This window comes from Mercurialis annua, linkage group LG6 (genome assembly GCF_937616625.2).
Source record: "Mercurialis annua linkage group LG6, ddMerAnnu1.2, whole genome shotgun sequence".
Lineage (NCBI taxonomy): Eukaryota > Viridiplantae > Streptophyta > Magnoliopsida > Malpighiales > Euphorbiaceae > Mercurialis > Mercurialis annua.
Window position 1 is genome coordinate 15217525 of NC_065575.1, and position 18411 is coordinate 15235935.

At 38.2% G+C, this 18411-nt stretch overlaps 1 protein-coding gene across 1 annotated transcript; it reads left to right on the plus strand.

Moving 5' to 3' along the window:
* The first annotated feature begins 13907 nt into the window (after positions 1–13907).
* LOC126653979 (uncharacterized) lies at positions 13908–16531 on the plus strand. The gene is made up of 7 exons (XM_050347983.2): positions 13908–14339; positions 14521–14592; positions 14924–14991; positions 15218–15374; positions 15862–15942; positions 16022–16111; positions 16215–16531. The coding sequence occupies exons 1-7, from the start codon at positions 14094–14096 to the stop codon at positions 16332–16334; spliced, it is 834 nt and encodes a 277-aa protein (XP_050203940.1). The 5' UTR covers positions 13908–14093; the 3' UTR covers positions 16335–16531.
* Positions 16532–18411: the final 1880 nt, after the last annotated feature.

Consider the following 18411-nt stretch of genomic DNA (forward strand, 5'->3'; position numbering starts at 1 on the left):
GCGATGGATAATACATGTTCTGCGGTGTATAATAATTCCAAGGAGGAAATACCTGACTAGTTCCGGGTAGTTGCGCTCCTCTGCCCATCAATCCTGCTGTTGATCCGGGTATGGAAACCAGTGGTGTGATGCCCGCACTTGCGGCTCCAGTCCCCCTTGGGATTCCTGAGCTTGTCCTCAAAGGACCCGTCGTTCCCGCAGTTCCCGCCGGAGGTGGGCGAAGGGGAAAGACTATTCCGTCTGTTCTTGCTAGTAGAGTTGGATTGCTGCCTCCGGCCATCTCTCTATCTCTGACTCCGACTCCAGGTGGTGGTGGTTCATCATGGTTGTCCATGAGTTTGTTTCAGTTCGTAGAACCAAAATTGATTGATTTTTAGGAAAGAACAATCGTTTCCCACAGACGGCGCCAAATGATGGTTCTGCGAATGGTAGGGTCTTCTCTTGTCAACCTGAGATCACGAACACAGGTTAGAATGAGTCGGACGTTTGTGTCCGACCACACTCCGATGCCTAAGTCAGATACCTTGCAAGGTTCAAAGATAAATGACGTAGTTTAAAGAGAATGAATTAGGGTTTACCTTTGGTCTTCGGTCTATTTATATAGAATCCTCTCTCAGTAATCGACTCAAGGTCATCTTCTTGTCATTGTATTTAATTCGGACTCATGCTGGAAAATAGGTATCAAGTCAATCCCAATCTTTCCGGATCCCAAAGATCATATCTGTTAGGATCTGCGTCTACTGACTAATGACAGCTGTTTGGTATCTGCTGTCTACCGTACTTATTTGACTATATGTACTGGGGTCAACTGCGTATCCATAACCAGAGAAGAGAACGCAGTCGCGGATGCAATCGCCAAAGCAGCAGCCGCAAAGAACCAGCGTTTCATGGAGATGAAAATGACAGAGGAGCGTTCGACTTCTTCCGTAGATACGGAGAAGGAAGTGTTACCTATAGAAGAGGTGGACACCTGGATGCAGAAACTACTGGCATACCTAACAGAAGGCATTCTACCAGAGCAAACAGCTGAAGCCGCAAAGGTAGTTCGACAGTCAGCGTCGTACTCAGTCCTAAAAGGAGTACTCTACAGGGCATCAGCTACGCACCCATGGTCTCGATGCCTGACCAAGACGGAGGGTCTATACGTTCTGCAGGAAATCCATAAGGGGATCTGCGGAGCCCATGAGGCGTCAGCAGCCCTGGTTAGGAAAGCATCTTTACAAGGATTCTACTGGTTATCAATGAAGAAGGATGCAGAAGACCTAGTACTTAAATGTGATAAGTGTTAGAAGTTCGGCGCAATGATACGAACACCCGCATCTGAGCAACACCCCATCGGTAGTCCATGGCCATTCATGACTTGGGGCGTAGATATACTGGGACCCTTCCCCCCAGCGCGGGGACAAGTAAAGTTCATCGTGGTAGCCGTAGATCACTTCACCAAATGGGTGGAGGTAGAGCCAATGAAGACGATCACTACGGAGAAGATCCAAACTTGGCTATCAAGAGAAGTCATGGGAAGGTAAAACATTTTATATTTTTTATCATATACTTGTATAAATTTGCATGTTGCTAATATAAATAGACAGGTTTGGCATACCACATTCCTTAGTCACTGACAACGGAAAGCAATTCGATTGCCGCAAGTTCAGAGCATACTGTGAAGGGTTGAACATAAAGCTGAAGTTCACCTCAGTAGCCCACCCGCAGACGAATGGACTTATAGAAGTCACCAACAGAACTATCCTCACAGGAATAAAGAAGAGACTCGATGATCTGAAGGGGAGATGGGTTGATGAACTGTACAAAGTCATCTGGGCGTACCGCACCACACCCAGAAAGGCCACCGGAGAAACCCCCTTCAGTCTGGTGTATGGCACAGAAGCTGTATTACCAGTAGAAATCGGCATGCCTTCACTAAGAGTTCAAGTTTTTGATGAAGAAAAGAATGAAGAATCCATGCGATTATGTCTGGATCTTTTGGAAGAAAGAAGACACCAGACAGCTGTAAAAGCTGAAGCATACCGGAGGCAGATGGCTAAATACCACAACGCCAAGGTAAAAGGAAGAAGCTTCATAGTAGGAGATTTGATACTCCGGAAGGCAGAAATTGGTAAAGGAGCAGCAGGAGTTGGCAAACTAGGAGCCAATTGGGATGGACCATTTCGAGTCGTAGAAGTAGTAGGCAAAGGGGCTTACAAAATCGCTCACCTAGAAGGGAAGATTCTCCCCCGAACATGGAATATTAATGACATGAAGAAGTATTTCCAGTAGATGTATTTGCTATCATTCTAAAATTTTAATAAAGCATGGCATCTGTTATTTTCCCTTTAAACTTAAATTACATCAGTAATTACGAAAAATAACAGTTCTAAAAATAGTGGGCCAGTTCAAATAAAACGTAAGTACCCCAAACAAAAGAAAGAACTAAGAAGTTTTTGTCCAAAAGGCAATTACAAAAGAAAGCTAGCTTAAAAGAATAAGTATATAAAAGAAGGGCTTCACAGCCTACACCACTTCCTCCGCAGAAGGCGCAGTCTCGGTGACAGGAACATCTTCCTCTCTAGCAGACAGCACTTTCTCTGGAACAGCATCCACGCCAAGGGTATCTTCAGGAATAGTATCAGAAGGACGCTCAACCAGAACAGAAGAATCAGCTGTAGGAAGCTCTTCGGTAACCTCCTTTTCAACATCATCTGCGCTCTTAAGGGCCGCAGTCTCAGAAGGTGGAGGCTTGTCAAACGCCAATCCATCATCAGACGTCGATGTAGCCCCAGACGCTGAACGCGGTGTTAGAGGCGCAGAAGCAACCCTTTTCTCCGTAGAAGCATCTACAGACAGCTTCTTCTTAGCAGCTGTCTTCGCCATGACGCGCTGACCCAAGGCACGGAGATCAATAGCTAAGAACTTCCCAATATCGTAGTCAGGATAGTCTTGACGAACCACCCCGACAGCAGTAGCACAGAAGTCGGTTAAACAGCCAGAAATATAGGCATTCACATCTTTTCTATTCTCTTTTTGCTCAGACAGAAACCTATCGCGAACCCGTTGCACCTCCAAAAGAGAAGCGTCACGATCAGCAACTTTTCGCTCCAAGATCTTGCCTTTGTCAACAGCCGCTTGGAGAGAGTTTTTCAGCTTCTGCATCTCCGCCTGCGTAGACTTTCGCAGAGATGCAAGCTCTTGTTCATACTTTTCCACCAAGTGATCCTTCTGCTGACGCAGAAGGGAGACACCTTGAACCACCAAAAAAAAATAATAGATAAGTCACGATAGCATAACAAGCAAAGTAAGAAGAAGAATAGGAAATTAACGAAAGAAATACTTACATGCAGCAAGGAAGCATCAAACTTATCAAAAATGTCATCAGCGGGTACCTGCCTCCATGTATCCATATCTCCATTCAACTGAAGAAACTGGGAGTACAGACCAGACACATCCGCGTCATGAATGGACGCAGAACCAAGGTGCTCTTCAATCCAGGCGCGAGGATCAGGACACAAATCCATGTCAAGCTTTCGGCGTTTCGCAGACGCCTGTTTCAACCGAGTAGAGGGCTCAGGCACCTTTCTGGAGGAAGAATCCCCTTTCTTCATAGGAGGTTTGTTCAGCGCAGACCGCGACGCAGGCATTGTTTGAGAGCCCCCAGACGCAGACGCAGTGGGAGTAGAAGAAGCAAGAGCAGACGCAGAAGGCGTTACACCAGGAAACTCCTCCACAACAATCTTGATGTCATCTAGATAGTTCATTTCTGGAGGCACAGCAAAAGCAGATCAATACACATAATAAAAATTACAAAAACTGAGAGATTAGCATACCCTTTTCAGAAGAACTTAGATCCATAAGTGACGCAGATTCGGTAGGTTCGTGAGAAAGAGATTGGCTACCCACACTAGGATCTGGGGATCCACCAGAATTATCCACAAGGGGAGCGTACTCAGGAAACAAGCGAGCCAAGTAATTGTTAACAAGGTCAGGAGCATTGAAACATTTGATGCGCGCAGCACCAATAAGCTGTTCCAGAAGAAGCAGGTCCTTCTTCGGAGGTTTAGTAACAGAAATTTTTAAAGGTTTTTCCAACCAAACAAGGGGAAAGGAAGCAAATGCATTTTCATGACCAACACAGAAGAACAAGTTTTGCCAACCCTTATTGAGTTTAGGAAGACCAGCAAGCAGACGCTTGCCACGAACAAAAGGAAGATAAAGGTAAAACTCGTTGGCTCGCCGGGAAACATTGAACACTTCGGCCACTAAACCTAAGGTGGGAATAAGACCTTTATGATGAACCAGTTCAGCAAACGCACACAACAACCGGATAGCATTTGGATGAATTTGTCCTAGAGGTATTTTGTGGGTAAGAACGAAATCATGAAGGAAAGGAGTGAGAGGAAAACGAAGACCACCTCGAAACTGTTCTTTATAAACGACAATACGATGGGCGTCAGGGCGATAGTTAGCACTAAAGGATGGATCACAGGAATGCAAAGTGTAATCAAAGGGAATGTCGTATGTCTCGCGTATACCAGGAAGCATACCGTCATCAATCTTAGAGGTAAACTCAACTAAATCCCTACGGTAATCTACAGTGGTCCCAGAAGAAGGAGTGGCAACACTAGAACGGGTGTGAGTCATGATGCGAGGAAAATAAAAATAAAAAGGAGAAAGAAAATACCTGGTAAAAATGGAGGGGACGATCGCCAAGAAAGAAAGAAGAAAGTAGAAATTTGCACAAAAGAAGGGAGAAAACAGAAACTTGCTAGAATGAAAGAGGTAATGGGAGAAAGAAGAAAGAGAAGCAGTTATAAGGGAAGGTAAGAAAGAACACGTGGAGAAGGGAGAGAGCGTAAGAAACGGAAAGGACGGGTATTATTTGATTTTGATTTTCAAATTTTTGAAATTTCAAATAGTGGGCCACGCGGCATGAAAATAGGATAACTACTTCATAACTAAGGTTACCTTGCATTTAAGTTATCCGGGTAGTGTTTCAAACAACCATAAATGATTGCGCTACGGAATAGAGAGGGGAGGGGCTAATGATGGATACGCAGTTGACCCCAGTACATATAGTCAAATAAGTACGGTAGACAGCAGATACCAAACAACTGTCATTAGTCAGTAGACGCAGATCCTACTTGGATCAGTTCGTGATCGTGTTCATCGACGACATTTTAATTTATTCACGTACAGAAGAAGAGCATGCATAACATTTGCGAATAGTATTACAGCCGCTAAGAGAGCATCAGCTTTACGCCAAATTCTCGAAATGTGAATTTTGGCTAACGGAAGTAGCGTTCTTGGGTCACGTGGCATCACAAAGCGGCATAAAGGTTGATCCAAAGAAGATCGAAGCTGTGATGGAGTGGAAACGACCGGACTCAGTTACCAAAGTTCAAAGTTTCCTCAGTTTAGCGGGATATAACAGATGATTTGTACAGGACTTCTCAAAGATCGATGTACCTTTGACAAAGTTAACTCAGAAGAACGCGAAATTCAACTGGACAGATCAGTGTGAACTCAGTTTTCTAAAACTGAAAGAGTGTTTGACAGCGGCACCAGTTCTAGCACTACCGGAAGGAACAGAAGGATTCACAGTTTATTGTGATGCGTCAACAGTTGGATTAGGATGTGTTCTAATGCAACATGGTCGAGTAATCGCGTACGCCTCGCGACAGCTTAAGAAGCACGAAGCGAATTATCCAACGCATGATCTGGAATTAGCAGCGGTGATTTTTGCGCTGAAGATCTGGAGACATTATTTATATGGCGCCACGTGCGAGATATTTACAGACCACAAAAGCTTGAAATACATTTTCGACCAGCGAGAGTTGAACCTCAGATAGAGGAGATGGATGGAGCTACTAAAGGACTACGATTGTACGATACAATATCATCCGGGTAAAGCCAACATAGTGGCAGACGCGTTAAGTAGAAAATCGGCGGGAAGTCTCGCACATGTTACAACGACATGGCGGAGACCATTAATTAACGAGATGCATACGATGTTTAGCGAAGGAGTGGAGTTCAAGATTTCATCTCTCGGAAACCTTATGGCTCAGCTAACGATACGATCAACGTTGATTGATCGAATTAAAAGAATTACAAGCGGACGACCCTCAATTAAAACATTTAATTGAGGAAGTTCAACAAGGAAAGAGTCAAGATTTCAGTATCGTCAACGGAATACTGAAGTACGGCAATCGAATGTGTGTACCAGACATTGGTAACTCAAGACAGAAGATCATGAAAGAGATGCATGGAACGCTATATAGCGTTCATCCAGATTCCACAAAGATGTACCACGACGTCAAGGGAATGTACTGGTGGAGTGGAGTAAAGAAAGACATCGCGGAGTTCGTGGCTAAATGTCCGACCTGTTAGCAAGTCAAATTAGAGCATCAGCGGCCTTACGAATTTCTTCAGCCGTTACCTATCCCGGAGTGGAAATGGGAGCAAATCACGATGGATTTCGTAGTCGGGTTACCCAAGATGCAAAAAGGTTTTGACTCCATTTGGGTAATCGTGGATCGTTTGACGAAGTCAGCGCACTTCATACCTATCAAGACGACGTATTCTGCGGCAAGATTAGCTCAAGAATACATCGATAAGATTGTAAGCCTACACGGGGTACCAGTGTCAATTGTCTCAGACAAAGGATCTGTATTTACCTCTCATTTCTGGAAAAGCTTGCAAGAAGCGTTAGGGACGCGGTTAAACTTCAGTACTGCGTTTCATCCTCAAACAGACGAACAGTCTGAGAGAACGATTCAAACGTTAGAGGATATGCTTTCGAATATGTGTATTAGATTTTGGAGGTAGTTGGGATATGTACCTACCTTTGATCGAGTTCGCCTACAACAACAGCTATCACTCGAGCATCGAGATGGCTTCATACGAAGCGTTATACGGGCGTAAATGTCGATCCCCTATCTGTTGGGATGAAGTCGGCGAGCGGAAGCTAACTGGAGCTGAGATTATTCAGATTACGTCAGAGAAAATACCGTTGATAAAGCAGTGATTGAATACTGCTGCCAGTCGACAAAAGAGCTACGCGGATCCCAAGAGAAAGGATATAGAGTTTCAGATTAGAGATTACGTCTTCCTCAAAGTATCACCAATAAAAGAAGTGATTCGCTTCGAAAAGATGGGCAAGTTGGCTCCAAGATATGTCGGACCATACCAGATAGTAGAGCGCATAGGCTCTGTTGCCTATAAGCTAGACTTGCCACCAGAAATGTCGCAAGTTCATCCTGTCTTTCATATTTCCTGGCTTCGGAAATATGTACCAGACCCTTCTCGGATAATCCAACCACAAGTGGTGGATGTGAGTGAGGAACTAACATACGAAGAACAGCCAGTGCAGATTGTCGACACACAGATACGACAATTGCGAACGAAGAGGATCCTGATGGTGAAAGTTCTTTGGAGAAGTCAATCCATAGAAGAGTGCACATGGGAGACAAAAGAGGATATGAGGCAGAAATACCCATCCCTATTCACTCAAGGTACGTGGCTAAAGTTTTAAATTCGAGGACGAATTTATTTTAAGGGGGGGTGAATGTAATACCCCAAAATATTTTAAGATAATTATGTCGTGCCACGTGTCGATAATTTCGGTAAATTAAATTAAGAAGAATTTAATTTACTTATATCGGGAATCTGGAATAGTGTTTATTGAACGATTTAGCGGGATTTAAGGATATAACTTAGAAAATTAATATAAAATAAATTATAAATCCCGTGACGGAAATTATTTCGCCAAAGTCCGCGAAATATTTTATAGTATTTGTCATAAAAGTTTCGAGTCCATCGGAGATCGTTTAAAATTTGGACGCAGATAGGTTTTGGGCTAAATTGCAACTTTTGAAAAGTTACAAGGACTAAAGTGCAAATTAGCCATTTATATATATAAGATTTGGATCATTGAATGAATCATCCAAAAGCTTATATCAGTATCAGATTTCATTTCTTTCGTTCATCGCCGTTCTCACCGTTTTCATCGTACGATCTCTATTTCTCGTCTGTTTTCGACGTTTAATAACTCATATCGATCGTATTTCGAAGGACAATCACGGTAAGCAATTCGTTTCTCCATTTGTTTGAGTTTATTTAATGGAAAACGATTTGAAACGATAGGTTATGGCGAAACCGTATCACAATTACGTATTCGATTCGTTTTATACGTTTTTATTGTGTTTTGGATATATTAGGATGCGATATGGATGTTGGATAAGTTCGTGATTGATTTAGCACGCCGGAATGGCCGTTTTCAGCGGCCAGAGTCGTGCCCACGACGGGGCACGACGTGCTCAAAGTTAGAGCACGTCGTGCAGCGGCACAACGTGCACTAAGGAGGTGCACGACGTGCCCTAGGGGGGTGCACGACGTGCACCACCCTTCTTTTTAAGGGGAATGATCCTAAAAACCTAATTTGACGATTCCCTATCCCGATATCGACTACCGGACTCCGAAAATGCTAGATTCGGACGTTAAACGAGTAAAATATGACTAGTAATTTGGAATGAGATAGTTTATGGATATCAATTGGTTTTATTAAGAAAACCTATATTCTAAATCAAGAATTGAATTGAGAAGTATTAAGGAACGAAAGAAGTATGATTCATTTATCGGAAAAGATTACGTTTGAAACACGACGGTTTATGCTTTGTGTCTTGTCGTGTCTCGAGTCTAGAGTTAATCTTAGAATAGGATTCGGATTTGAATTGTCCACTTTAAATTGTTTATATCCGGCGAGGCAAGAAGCAGCTGGACCAGGAGCTCGAGAAGCTTGACGTTTCTGAGCACTGACGTATTTTGGATAAGCGTTTTCTGTGAGTTTGTTTGTTTACTTTTCAAGTATTTAAAAAGTATATCGTTTTTACATCGCAAATGCTTTATATTATTTATTTACATCGCATTTGCTTATATCGTGAATGTTTGTATGGAATTGCATTCATACCTGAATTTGAAACCAGTATAGATCGGATGAAACGTGCCTTCCTATTGGGCGGTAATAGGACTGTGTGATCACCAGTTTTGATTAGAGAAATTATAAAAAAAAGGGCCCATATTATTGAACATCGAATATCGTATCGTATCGAAGTTGGAATATATATCGAATTGGATACGAGGTTTAACTCGGTTGAACTATCTCGGGACCTGTATCCAGTGGGTTTAACTCGGTTGAACTATCTCGGGACCCACAACTTGGGATAAAGTGACGGTAGAGGTTGAACTCGGTTGAATTTTCTCGTGACCCTACCAATTGGATCGATCGATTTGATTATTATCGTATATCGACAGATATTTGAAGAATAGGGTTTCATCCGGATCAGTTACTCGGCTGCATTTGATCAAATCGTTTACATTATCGATTTTATGTTTTATTTAAATGCTTATTAGTAACTATGCAAACTCACTCAGTATATCCTCATACACTGACTCCTCACAGCTTTCCCTTTCAGATGAAAGATGTTTTTGAAGCAACGGACTTCTATCCTACTTCCAGAAGTCTGTATTTTTGAAAGTATGTAAAGAAACAGTACTTTACTCGTAGAGCTGCAGTAGATAGATGTTTTGTATCAAGTGGTTTTCTGTAATATATAACTTTATGTTTTAAAGTATAAATGTTTTATACTTGCTGCGCTATAGTGATTGTGATTGCCAGAGGATAAGTATATCTGGCATGTTTTGTAGCATGACACGTGTATGTGTTTGTCATGCATGGCATTTGATGTTTTGCGAAAAATTGATTTACGTTTTTAGGCTTACTACGAGTTTCGGAGCAACCACTTCCATTCTCTAGCGCCGGTCTCGGCCCATGAGATTGGGTCGTGACAATAAGAATACAGCTGAAGTCGCTATAGAAGAAGATCGTATAAGAAGATAATGATATGAAGATCGTCAATGACGATTGACATTAATGTACAAGAAGTACAGGGCTGGAATGACAATTTCACGCGCCGACAAGTATCGTAAGGTATACGGTATATATATATTAATGGATTACAATAAGTAAGAAGTTATATGAAAATTCGAGAACGAATTTTTAAAAGGGGGGGGGGGGGGGAAGAATGTAATATCCCAAATATTTAAATTGTGCCACGTGTCGTAAATTCCGATAAGTTAAATTAATATGGATTTAATTTAATATTATTGGGAATTCAGATTGATTTTTGTTAAGCGTATTAGCGGGAATTGAGGAAAAGGTTAGAGAATTAATATAAAATAAAATATAAATCCCGTGATGAAAATTATTTCGCCAAAATCCGCGAAATAGTTAATAGTAATAGTGGTAAAGGTTTTGAGTTAATCGGAGACCTTTTAAAATTTGGACGCGGATGCGTTTTGGGCTAAATGCAATTTTTGAAAAGTTTAAGGACCAAAGTGTAAATTATTCAATTAAGCTTCGAGAATAGTAATTAAAAGATTATTGATGAAAAATAATAATTTTGGGTTAGTATTATTTATTTGGATATAAATAGTACGTACGTAATTGAGTTAAAGTAGATAATTAACCATTTGGTTAAAATAGAAAGTTTGAAAGAGAAATGGTTTAAGTTAAAGAAATAAAGGGTTAAAGTGGAAAATTTTCCAAACTATATATACATTTCCTTATTCATAAGGAATTGAAGAGATCAGATGAAACATCCAGAAGCAAAAGCGAAAGAAAGTGACGAGTGATTCGATCCGTTGCGGTTTCGCCGTTTCTCGTCCAAATCGCGCGTTGTTTATATCGATTCGCTCAGAATTCAATCCTCTATCATTTTTGAGCTTCAAATCAAGGTAAGCTCGACGTTTTAGTTGCGATAATTATAGAATATGGGCTGTTTTGTTTTAAACGAATTAAACGAATTGTAATCGCGTTTCTATTATCGTTTTTGATGTTTTCATAAAGCCAAGAGTTGAGTTTTGTTGAATTCGGCATTTTATGCATGATGGAGCACGTCGGAACGGTCGGAAGTGAATTCCGGGTCTGTGCGAAGCCGTTGTGTGCGAGCGCACACCTATGAGTGCAAACGCACACAAGGTTGTGTGAATGTACACAATCTCTTGTGCGCTCGCACAACCAATGATGTATTCGTTTAGGACATTTTCGCCCCGTCACGATCTAGTTTCCGACTTTTTAAGTATCGGACATTAAAAAGGAAAATACGGACCACGAAAATGAGATATTTGGATATCAAACATGACGTGCTCGATTAGAGTTTCGAGATATAAAAAACCTATGATTTAAAAATCAATGAACAAAAGATATAACAAGTATCTCGATTAAGTATTGGAAAACGAGCAAAGTTAAGAGTCGTATTTGGAATATAATTGTATTAACTTAAGTTTATAACTTAAGGTTTTAGTACTAAGCCTACGTTTATGGATTAAACATATAGGTAACTCGACTAAGTAACTGACGTACCGACAAGCTACCAAGCCGTCTAGCTGGAGTGACTACGTGATCGGACAACGCATAGAGCTTACGCTTGCGGCATTATATTTGGATAGCGGTCACAGTGAGTTGCAATTTACTTGCGCGTATTATTTATAAAAGTTATTTTCATATATTACGAATTTATACATCGCATTTATATGATTTGAATGATTGTATTTGAACTGAGACTCTAGTATGCGATCCGGAGAAACTAGCTACCTATTGGGTGTCAATAGGCTGTGTGATCACTAGAATAGAGTCAGTCTAGTTGTTTGAATATGAGAAATGATTTGATATATATATATATATATATATATATATATATATATATATATATATGCATGATGTGAATTTCGAAGTTGGATATATGAATGCGATACGAGCGAGAACTCGGTTAAAGTAACCTGAGCCCCGTATCTACTGGGTTGGACCCACACTTTGGGATTAAGAGATTGGTCGCGGCTGACGTGGTTGAATGTGAACACTCCTGAGTCGGACCATTTGGATTAACTTTATTTGAATATTCGTGAGTCGTGTCATGTTTCAGGCTTTTAGTTTCGAACGGATCAAATGATGGATTATATGTATTTTTGTAATAAAGCTTTATTTGAAATGCGATGATATGTTCTTCTAATAGCGATTGTAATTTGCAAGCTCACTTAGTATTTTCCCAAATACTGACCCCTCACTGTTGTTTTTCTGGTAATCGGAGTCGGATCATACAGACCATCTCCTTTGTGTTGGAAGTCTTTTGACTTGCACAATGTACAAGTCTTTAAAGAGCTGTAGTAGTCAGTAGATGTCAATATAAAGTTTATGATTTGATTTCAAACGGTATTTGAAGTATAAACTCGGATATAATTTATAAATAAGTTATTTATAAAGATGACGTTTTATCTGTTTGATTTCTCTAACCAACTGCCATGTGTGGAGTTGGTAATGATTATGATTACAAACATGACAGTGCTGGATATGAGATATCGCACTGTAAGACCCTGGTTTCTGTAAATCATTTTGCAGTGGCTCTCAAAAAAAGAAATATGAGATTTCGATATAAGTTATTATATTATCTAAAGAAGTTTTCTGAAACGTTTTATATATAATAATATAGTTAGTTCGCGAAAAATTTATAATGGTTTCAGGCTTACTACGGGTTCCGGAGCTACCACTCCCGTTCCCTAGCGCCGGTCTTGGCTCAATAAATTGGGTCGTGACAGTTACACGATTAGAGAAAATGGAGGTATTGAAGGCGAGAATCTCGCCGAATAGAGGACATGCAAATAAAATCCAATTCTTCTATCGTACTTTTCAAATTTTGAAATATTTTTGAGAAACTGAAAAATACTATTGAAAAGTGAAATTACTAAAACGTAATCATCAAAAGTGAAAACACAAACTGTATGTTTGCGATTAAGTTGGGCTAAGCCCGTAATTAATTTAAAGAAGTCTTATTTTTAAGCAATTAAGCCTTAATACATATATAACAGGGACGACCAAAACAACATTATCATAAACTCCTAACTTGGATAAAACTCTTATATAATTTTTAAAATTTGTTATTAATAGATAGTTCTTATTAGTTTTTCAACTTGAATAAAATATTTATACCAAACAGACACATCTATTAATTTTTATTTTAAATAAATTTTTTATTTTATTTTATTATATTTCTAATATTATTAGAAGATAATTTTTATTATTTTTTCAAATTAAATTAAATATTTATTTTTAGCCATCATTTTTATAATTTTCTTTAAAAATATAATTATTAATTAAATTTCGTGCAAATACGCGCAGTGAAGAGTGGTTTTATAAAATTGTAATGAGAAAATAGTGCTACCCTTATATTATGAAAAAGGCTTAATGCCTTGAAAAATCCCGATCTTTCATCCCCTTTTCAATTATATCCTGACGTTGAAAAATTGTCAATTTTACCCCAGTTTGCAATTTTTCATTTCAATTGTACTCTAAAGCATAAAAAAAATTTGCCGGAAGAAGTATAAAATTATTTTTTATTTATTTGATAAAAGTTCAATAAATTTTATTTAAAATGGTCAATTTAATATAAAAAGTTTATCTAATGCAAAAAATGTCAATTTTAGAGAATTTTTACCAAATAAAAAAAGATTAATTTTATGCGTTAGGTACAATTGAAATGAAAAATACAAAATAGGGTAAAATTGACAGATTTATAATGTCAGGATATGATTGAAAATGGGATGAAAGGTCAGAATTTTTTAAGACATTAAACCTATGAACAATTGTTACACGGACCATTGCGTCATGTTATTTGTGCACAAATCAATAATGCGTTTAGACATGTGAAAAATTGGATAATAAAAAATTAAAAAATAATTAAAAAATTTCTATTGTAAATGTTTATTAATTTACTGTAAATATCACATGGCGCATAAACACTTAACACTTTTATATTATAGATAAATCCTAAATATTGACAATTGTCATAAGCAATTGGAGCCATCCTTTTTTTTTTTCCGAGTAATGGAGCCATCCTTCGAAACGCGGTTGTTTTGTTACATATAAAAAAAAACAGTAAAATAAAAAAAAAAGTTTGTTGAACTCTTCCTCTGAGGAAGAAACCTAGGATCCGCTGTTTTATGAGTGATAGCGTGATCTGAGGTTTCGGATTTATTTTTGTAACATAAAAGAAATGAGCGATCACGTGGTGTTGTGTGTTGACCGGTTGATAAAGCCGCCGGCGGAGGCTGATCGGAAGGTCCCAGAGGCCTCTGCTGCTGGACCTTCAAGTCCGACTGAGGAAACAAACGGTGCCGTTCTAGCAAATGATGATGATGAGGAGGAACCGTTGATTCAGGTCACCGAGTGCCGCATTTGTCAAGAGGAGGATTTGGTTACCAATTTGGAAACTCCTTGTGCCTGTAGCGGTAGCCTCAAGGTTTCATTTCTATTGAGAAAGTTTATATCTTTAATTTTCCAACTGCTGAATTCTTTTGCTTTTGAATACCATTATTACTTGTCTAATGTGAATTATATTATCTTATTCAGAAATGTTTAAACTTGTGTGTTCTGATTTTGGTACCTGTAATTTAATCCAGTATTATTACTATTTTGTGCAGTATGCTCATAGGAAATGTGTTCAGCATTGGTGCAATGAGAAAGGAGATACCACTTGTGAGATATGCCATCAGGTTTATTTTACTTTTTGAGACGAGTACTTATTCGACAAAATCATAGAATAACAATTCCATGTAATTTGCTATTCCATAGCTATTCTATTTCGGACCTATTCCGTGATCAAACATAGCCAATCATGAGAGTAAACAGGAAGTGTCTTTCTGAAGTGAAAAATCAGCATGTCTTATGCAGTAAATTATTTTAGTAATAACTTCTACAATATGCTCATATGGATCTCATGCTTATGTGTGATATTGAGCTAGCTGCTATTGTTCATTGCATTTTCATGTTTATGGATTTTTAGGTGTGTTTTAAATTTGACGCGTCTCATGATGTTTATTGTAGCCATACCAATCTGGCTATACTGCTCCACCTCGTCCAGCTCGCTCTGAAGAGACTGCTATTGATATTGGGTAGGTCAAGTATTTTTCCACTCTTATCAAATGCTTTCAGTTCTTCGGTTCCTTTCTTCTTTTTTGAAACTCGTATAACTATGTCTTTTCTGAAGCTAAAATCACCTTCAACTGAATACCCATTCATTCATATGGATATGCAATAGAAAGATCATTTTATATTGATGGCGGCCTTTGAATCCCCCCAACTTGTTTACATTTTGTTTTTTCATCTTCTTTTATGCAGCGGGGGCTGGACCATATCCGGCACTCCTCTAGATCTGCGGGATCCTCGCCTTCTGGCAATAGCCGATGCGGAACGCCATTTTCTAGAAGCCGAGTATGATGAGTATGCTGCTTCAAATGCCAGTGGAGCAGCATTTTGCCGTTCAGCTGCTCTGATTGTAAGCCATTTATGTTATAAATTGTCCTGATTATTGTTCACTGATTTAGACTACTGTAATAGTAATTGTTGCGTGCTGAGTAGATAGATAAGTCATTTTGTAAGCCAAATAATGATGGTCAAAATGCTGGTGTTAGTATTAGATAAAAGGAAGCTAGATAAAATGAAGAAAGTTATAACCTTCATGTGTCTGCCTTTATCTTTGGAAGTTTCTATTTTCTTACACCAGCGAAGAACTTCTTATGACCACAATAGCTAGCAAAATTTCACAGTTTATCATCGGAAGAAGACCAGCTTGTACTATCTTTGGAGGCTATAGCATATCATTTGGGAGTCTGGGACATGTTTACATACCACCTGGGCTATGATTCCTCTGGTCATTAGAAAACATACAAGTCTGCTGATGCTTTTTGGTTTAGGGATTTACGTGTTCTTCCTTCCTAGAGAAATTTAGATTGATTTGGAGCTCACTTTTTTTTTGGGTATAGCTGATGGCACTTTTACTCTTGAGGCATGCATTGACTGGTACAGATGGTGACGGAGATGATGATGTGTCTACCTTTTTCTCTGTAAGTTGAATAGTAGCACTTATTCTTGTGCCTAAATTGTGTGGTTTAGAGTTATAATGAAATGATTGGTCCCTTGCAGCTTTTCCTGCTAAGAGCAGCTAGTTTCCTTTTCCCTTGTTACATCATGGCTTGGGCCATCAGCATCCTGCAGCGTCGAAGGCAAAGACAGGTTTGTGTTATGGTTGTACCTTTGGCTATGGTGCCTTTGCCTACCATATTGATGATGTAACAAAATCAATGCTAAAATTTGTATCATTATTTTGGTGATACAGGAGGCAGCGGCACTGGCAGCAACGCAAGTTGCTTTTGTGCTCCAGTCGGGCCAGCATAGGGGTTTGCATTTTACGATAGCATCAGCACCCCAAGTAACTGCACATCAGCAACCTGTTTAACTAGGAATGCTGAAGCAAAATTCTAAGAAATTATGTTCCAAAAAGTTAAGTGTATGATATGCTTGCTTTCTTTTGGCACTCTTCTGAGTTTGATGATATTGTATATATGGTTCCACGTCATTAGGAGCTGCTGTATAATTGTTTGAAATCTTAATATGCTGTTGAATTTTAGCATTCTACTCGAATTCTGTGTTTAATTTTTGTTCTCCAAGTCACTCTTGCAGGAGAAGATTGTCTATAGCTATAAGGACTCATTGAAATGAGTCATTTCTTGAGTGCTTGTGGGATGATCGATCCCACGACCTAGGAGATTGCTACTCAGCGCTTATACCATTGGAGCTATAGCTCATTGATTCATTCTTGTTACTTAAAAGGTCCTTTAATCTATAAGATTTTGCTGTTACTTATATTATAAATTCTATAATACTATTAACAAATCATTTTTGCACTTACTCACCTTTTTGATTTTTTATATTTATGGCTTATCTTTCAAAATCTTTAATTTTAGTCCATTTTTTCATTTTCACTTTCAATTGTGGTCATTTGTCCAGATTGAAATGGAAAAAGTTCAAATTTTTGTTTATATTATTTCATATCCCCTCCGTTCTTTTTTAGTTGTCCATTTAGCCAATTTTGCACATACCAAGATAGTGCTCATTTTGTCTTAATTTATAAAGAAAAATACTAATATAGCCCTATCAGTTAATAAATGCTTTTTAAATAAAAACATGGAGTCATTTATTAGGGATGGATAAATTTGGAAGATAAGAGCTAAATTCACATTGAAATCTTAAATGGACAACTAATTAGAGACAAATATATTTTGCTAAATGGACAACTAAAAAGGAACGGAGGGAGTATTATTTTAATTTGTAATTTTATCTTAATAAATTCCAAAAATGAAGCAATATAAGAGGTTTAATTGAATTTTTTTATTCCGATTTAAACAAATGGCTAAAATTGAAAGTGAAAATTGAAAAATGGATAAATTTAAGATTTTAAAAGTTGAGGCCATGAATGAAAAAAAAATTGAAAAGTTAGAGGTAATTTTGGATGATTAGTCCTATTTAATTTTACCCATAAGTCGAAAAAGAATATTATTAGTTTATATAAAGAGGAAATTTCTTATGGTACACAATTTTGTATTTTATTTTCAACTTTACATTGTTTTTAAATATATTTACAGGTCGTACTTTTTTATCAATTTTTTTTAATTTCTAAAATACCTTTGTTTTTCACTTTTTACTGATTTATGCTTTTTTTATGGAGATTTTGTTTTCTAGTGTTTTTTACTATCGTGTTTTTTATATAACTTGTGTTTTTATAGTAAACTATTGGTGTTTGTTTTAGTGTAACTATAATGTTTTTATAGTGTATTTATGATGTATATATAGTGTATATATTGTGTTTTTTATACTGTTTAGTGTACCATAAAAACAATGCAAAAACACTGCAATAATACCAAAAATATATAGATACACCAGAAAACACCATATGGATACACTAGAAATACACTATAACATAAATACACCATAAAAATACTGCGGCGGCGCAACTTTGTTCTGGCGGCGGCGCCGGTTGCAGGGGCGGCGGCGCCGGTTCGTGACAACAGTTCCGAGATTTTTCTTTTGTTTCATTCTCACCCGTTTCAACTTTGTTTCTCATGCAAAAGTAGTCAAAATCGCTGAAAATTGAATAAGGAATCCAAATATAGTATTTACAGAGTGTTTAGGGCTCATTTAAACGGAAAATTTATTTATGGGCAGCAAGTATTTGCAGGTCTTTTTCATGGTAAAAAGAGCTAAAATCACCTAGAAACATGCATCTTAGGGCTTTAAATCGATTGGGTTTCTGGATTTGAGCATAAACACGATTAATTACAGCTAAATAACATGCTTTTTTGTCGAATTTCATGGCCATTTATTGAAAATATCGAATTAGCTAATATGACAATTTTGATGGCAAATACAATAAAAAGACTAAATATGCATCCTAAAACATAAAAATTTAGAAACTATGACAATCAAGGCATAAAAATTGATGGCAAATCAAAGGAATAAAATATTGAGGGTCCTCA

Excerpts from the sequence above, each read along its gene's own strand:
- LOC126653979 (XM_050347983.2), top strand. The coding sequence starts at position 14,094 with ATGAGCGATCACGTGGTGTTGTGTGTTGACCGGTTGATAAAGCCGCCG. Across the intron at positions 14,340-14,520 it reads CCTGTAGCGGTAGCCTCAAG|TATGCTCATAGGAAATGTGT; the intron begins GTTTCATTTCTA and ends TATTTTGTGCAG. Across the intron at positions 14,593-14,923 it reads CTTGTGAGATATGCCATCAG|CCATACCAATCTGGCTATAC; the intron begins GTTTATTTTACT and ends TGTTTATTGTAG.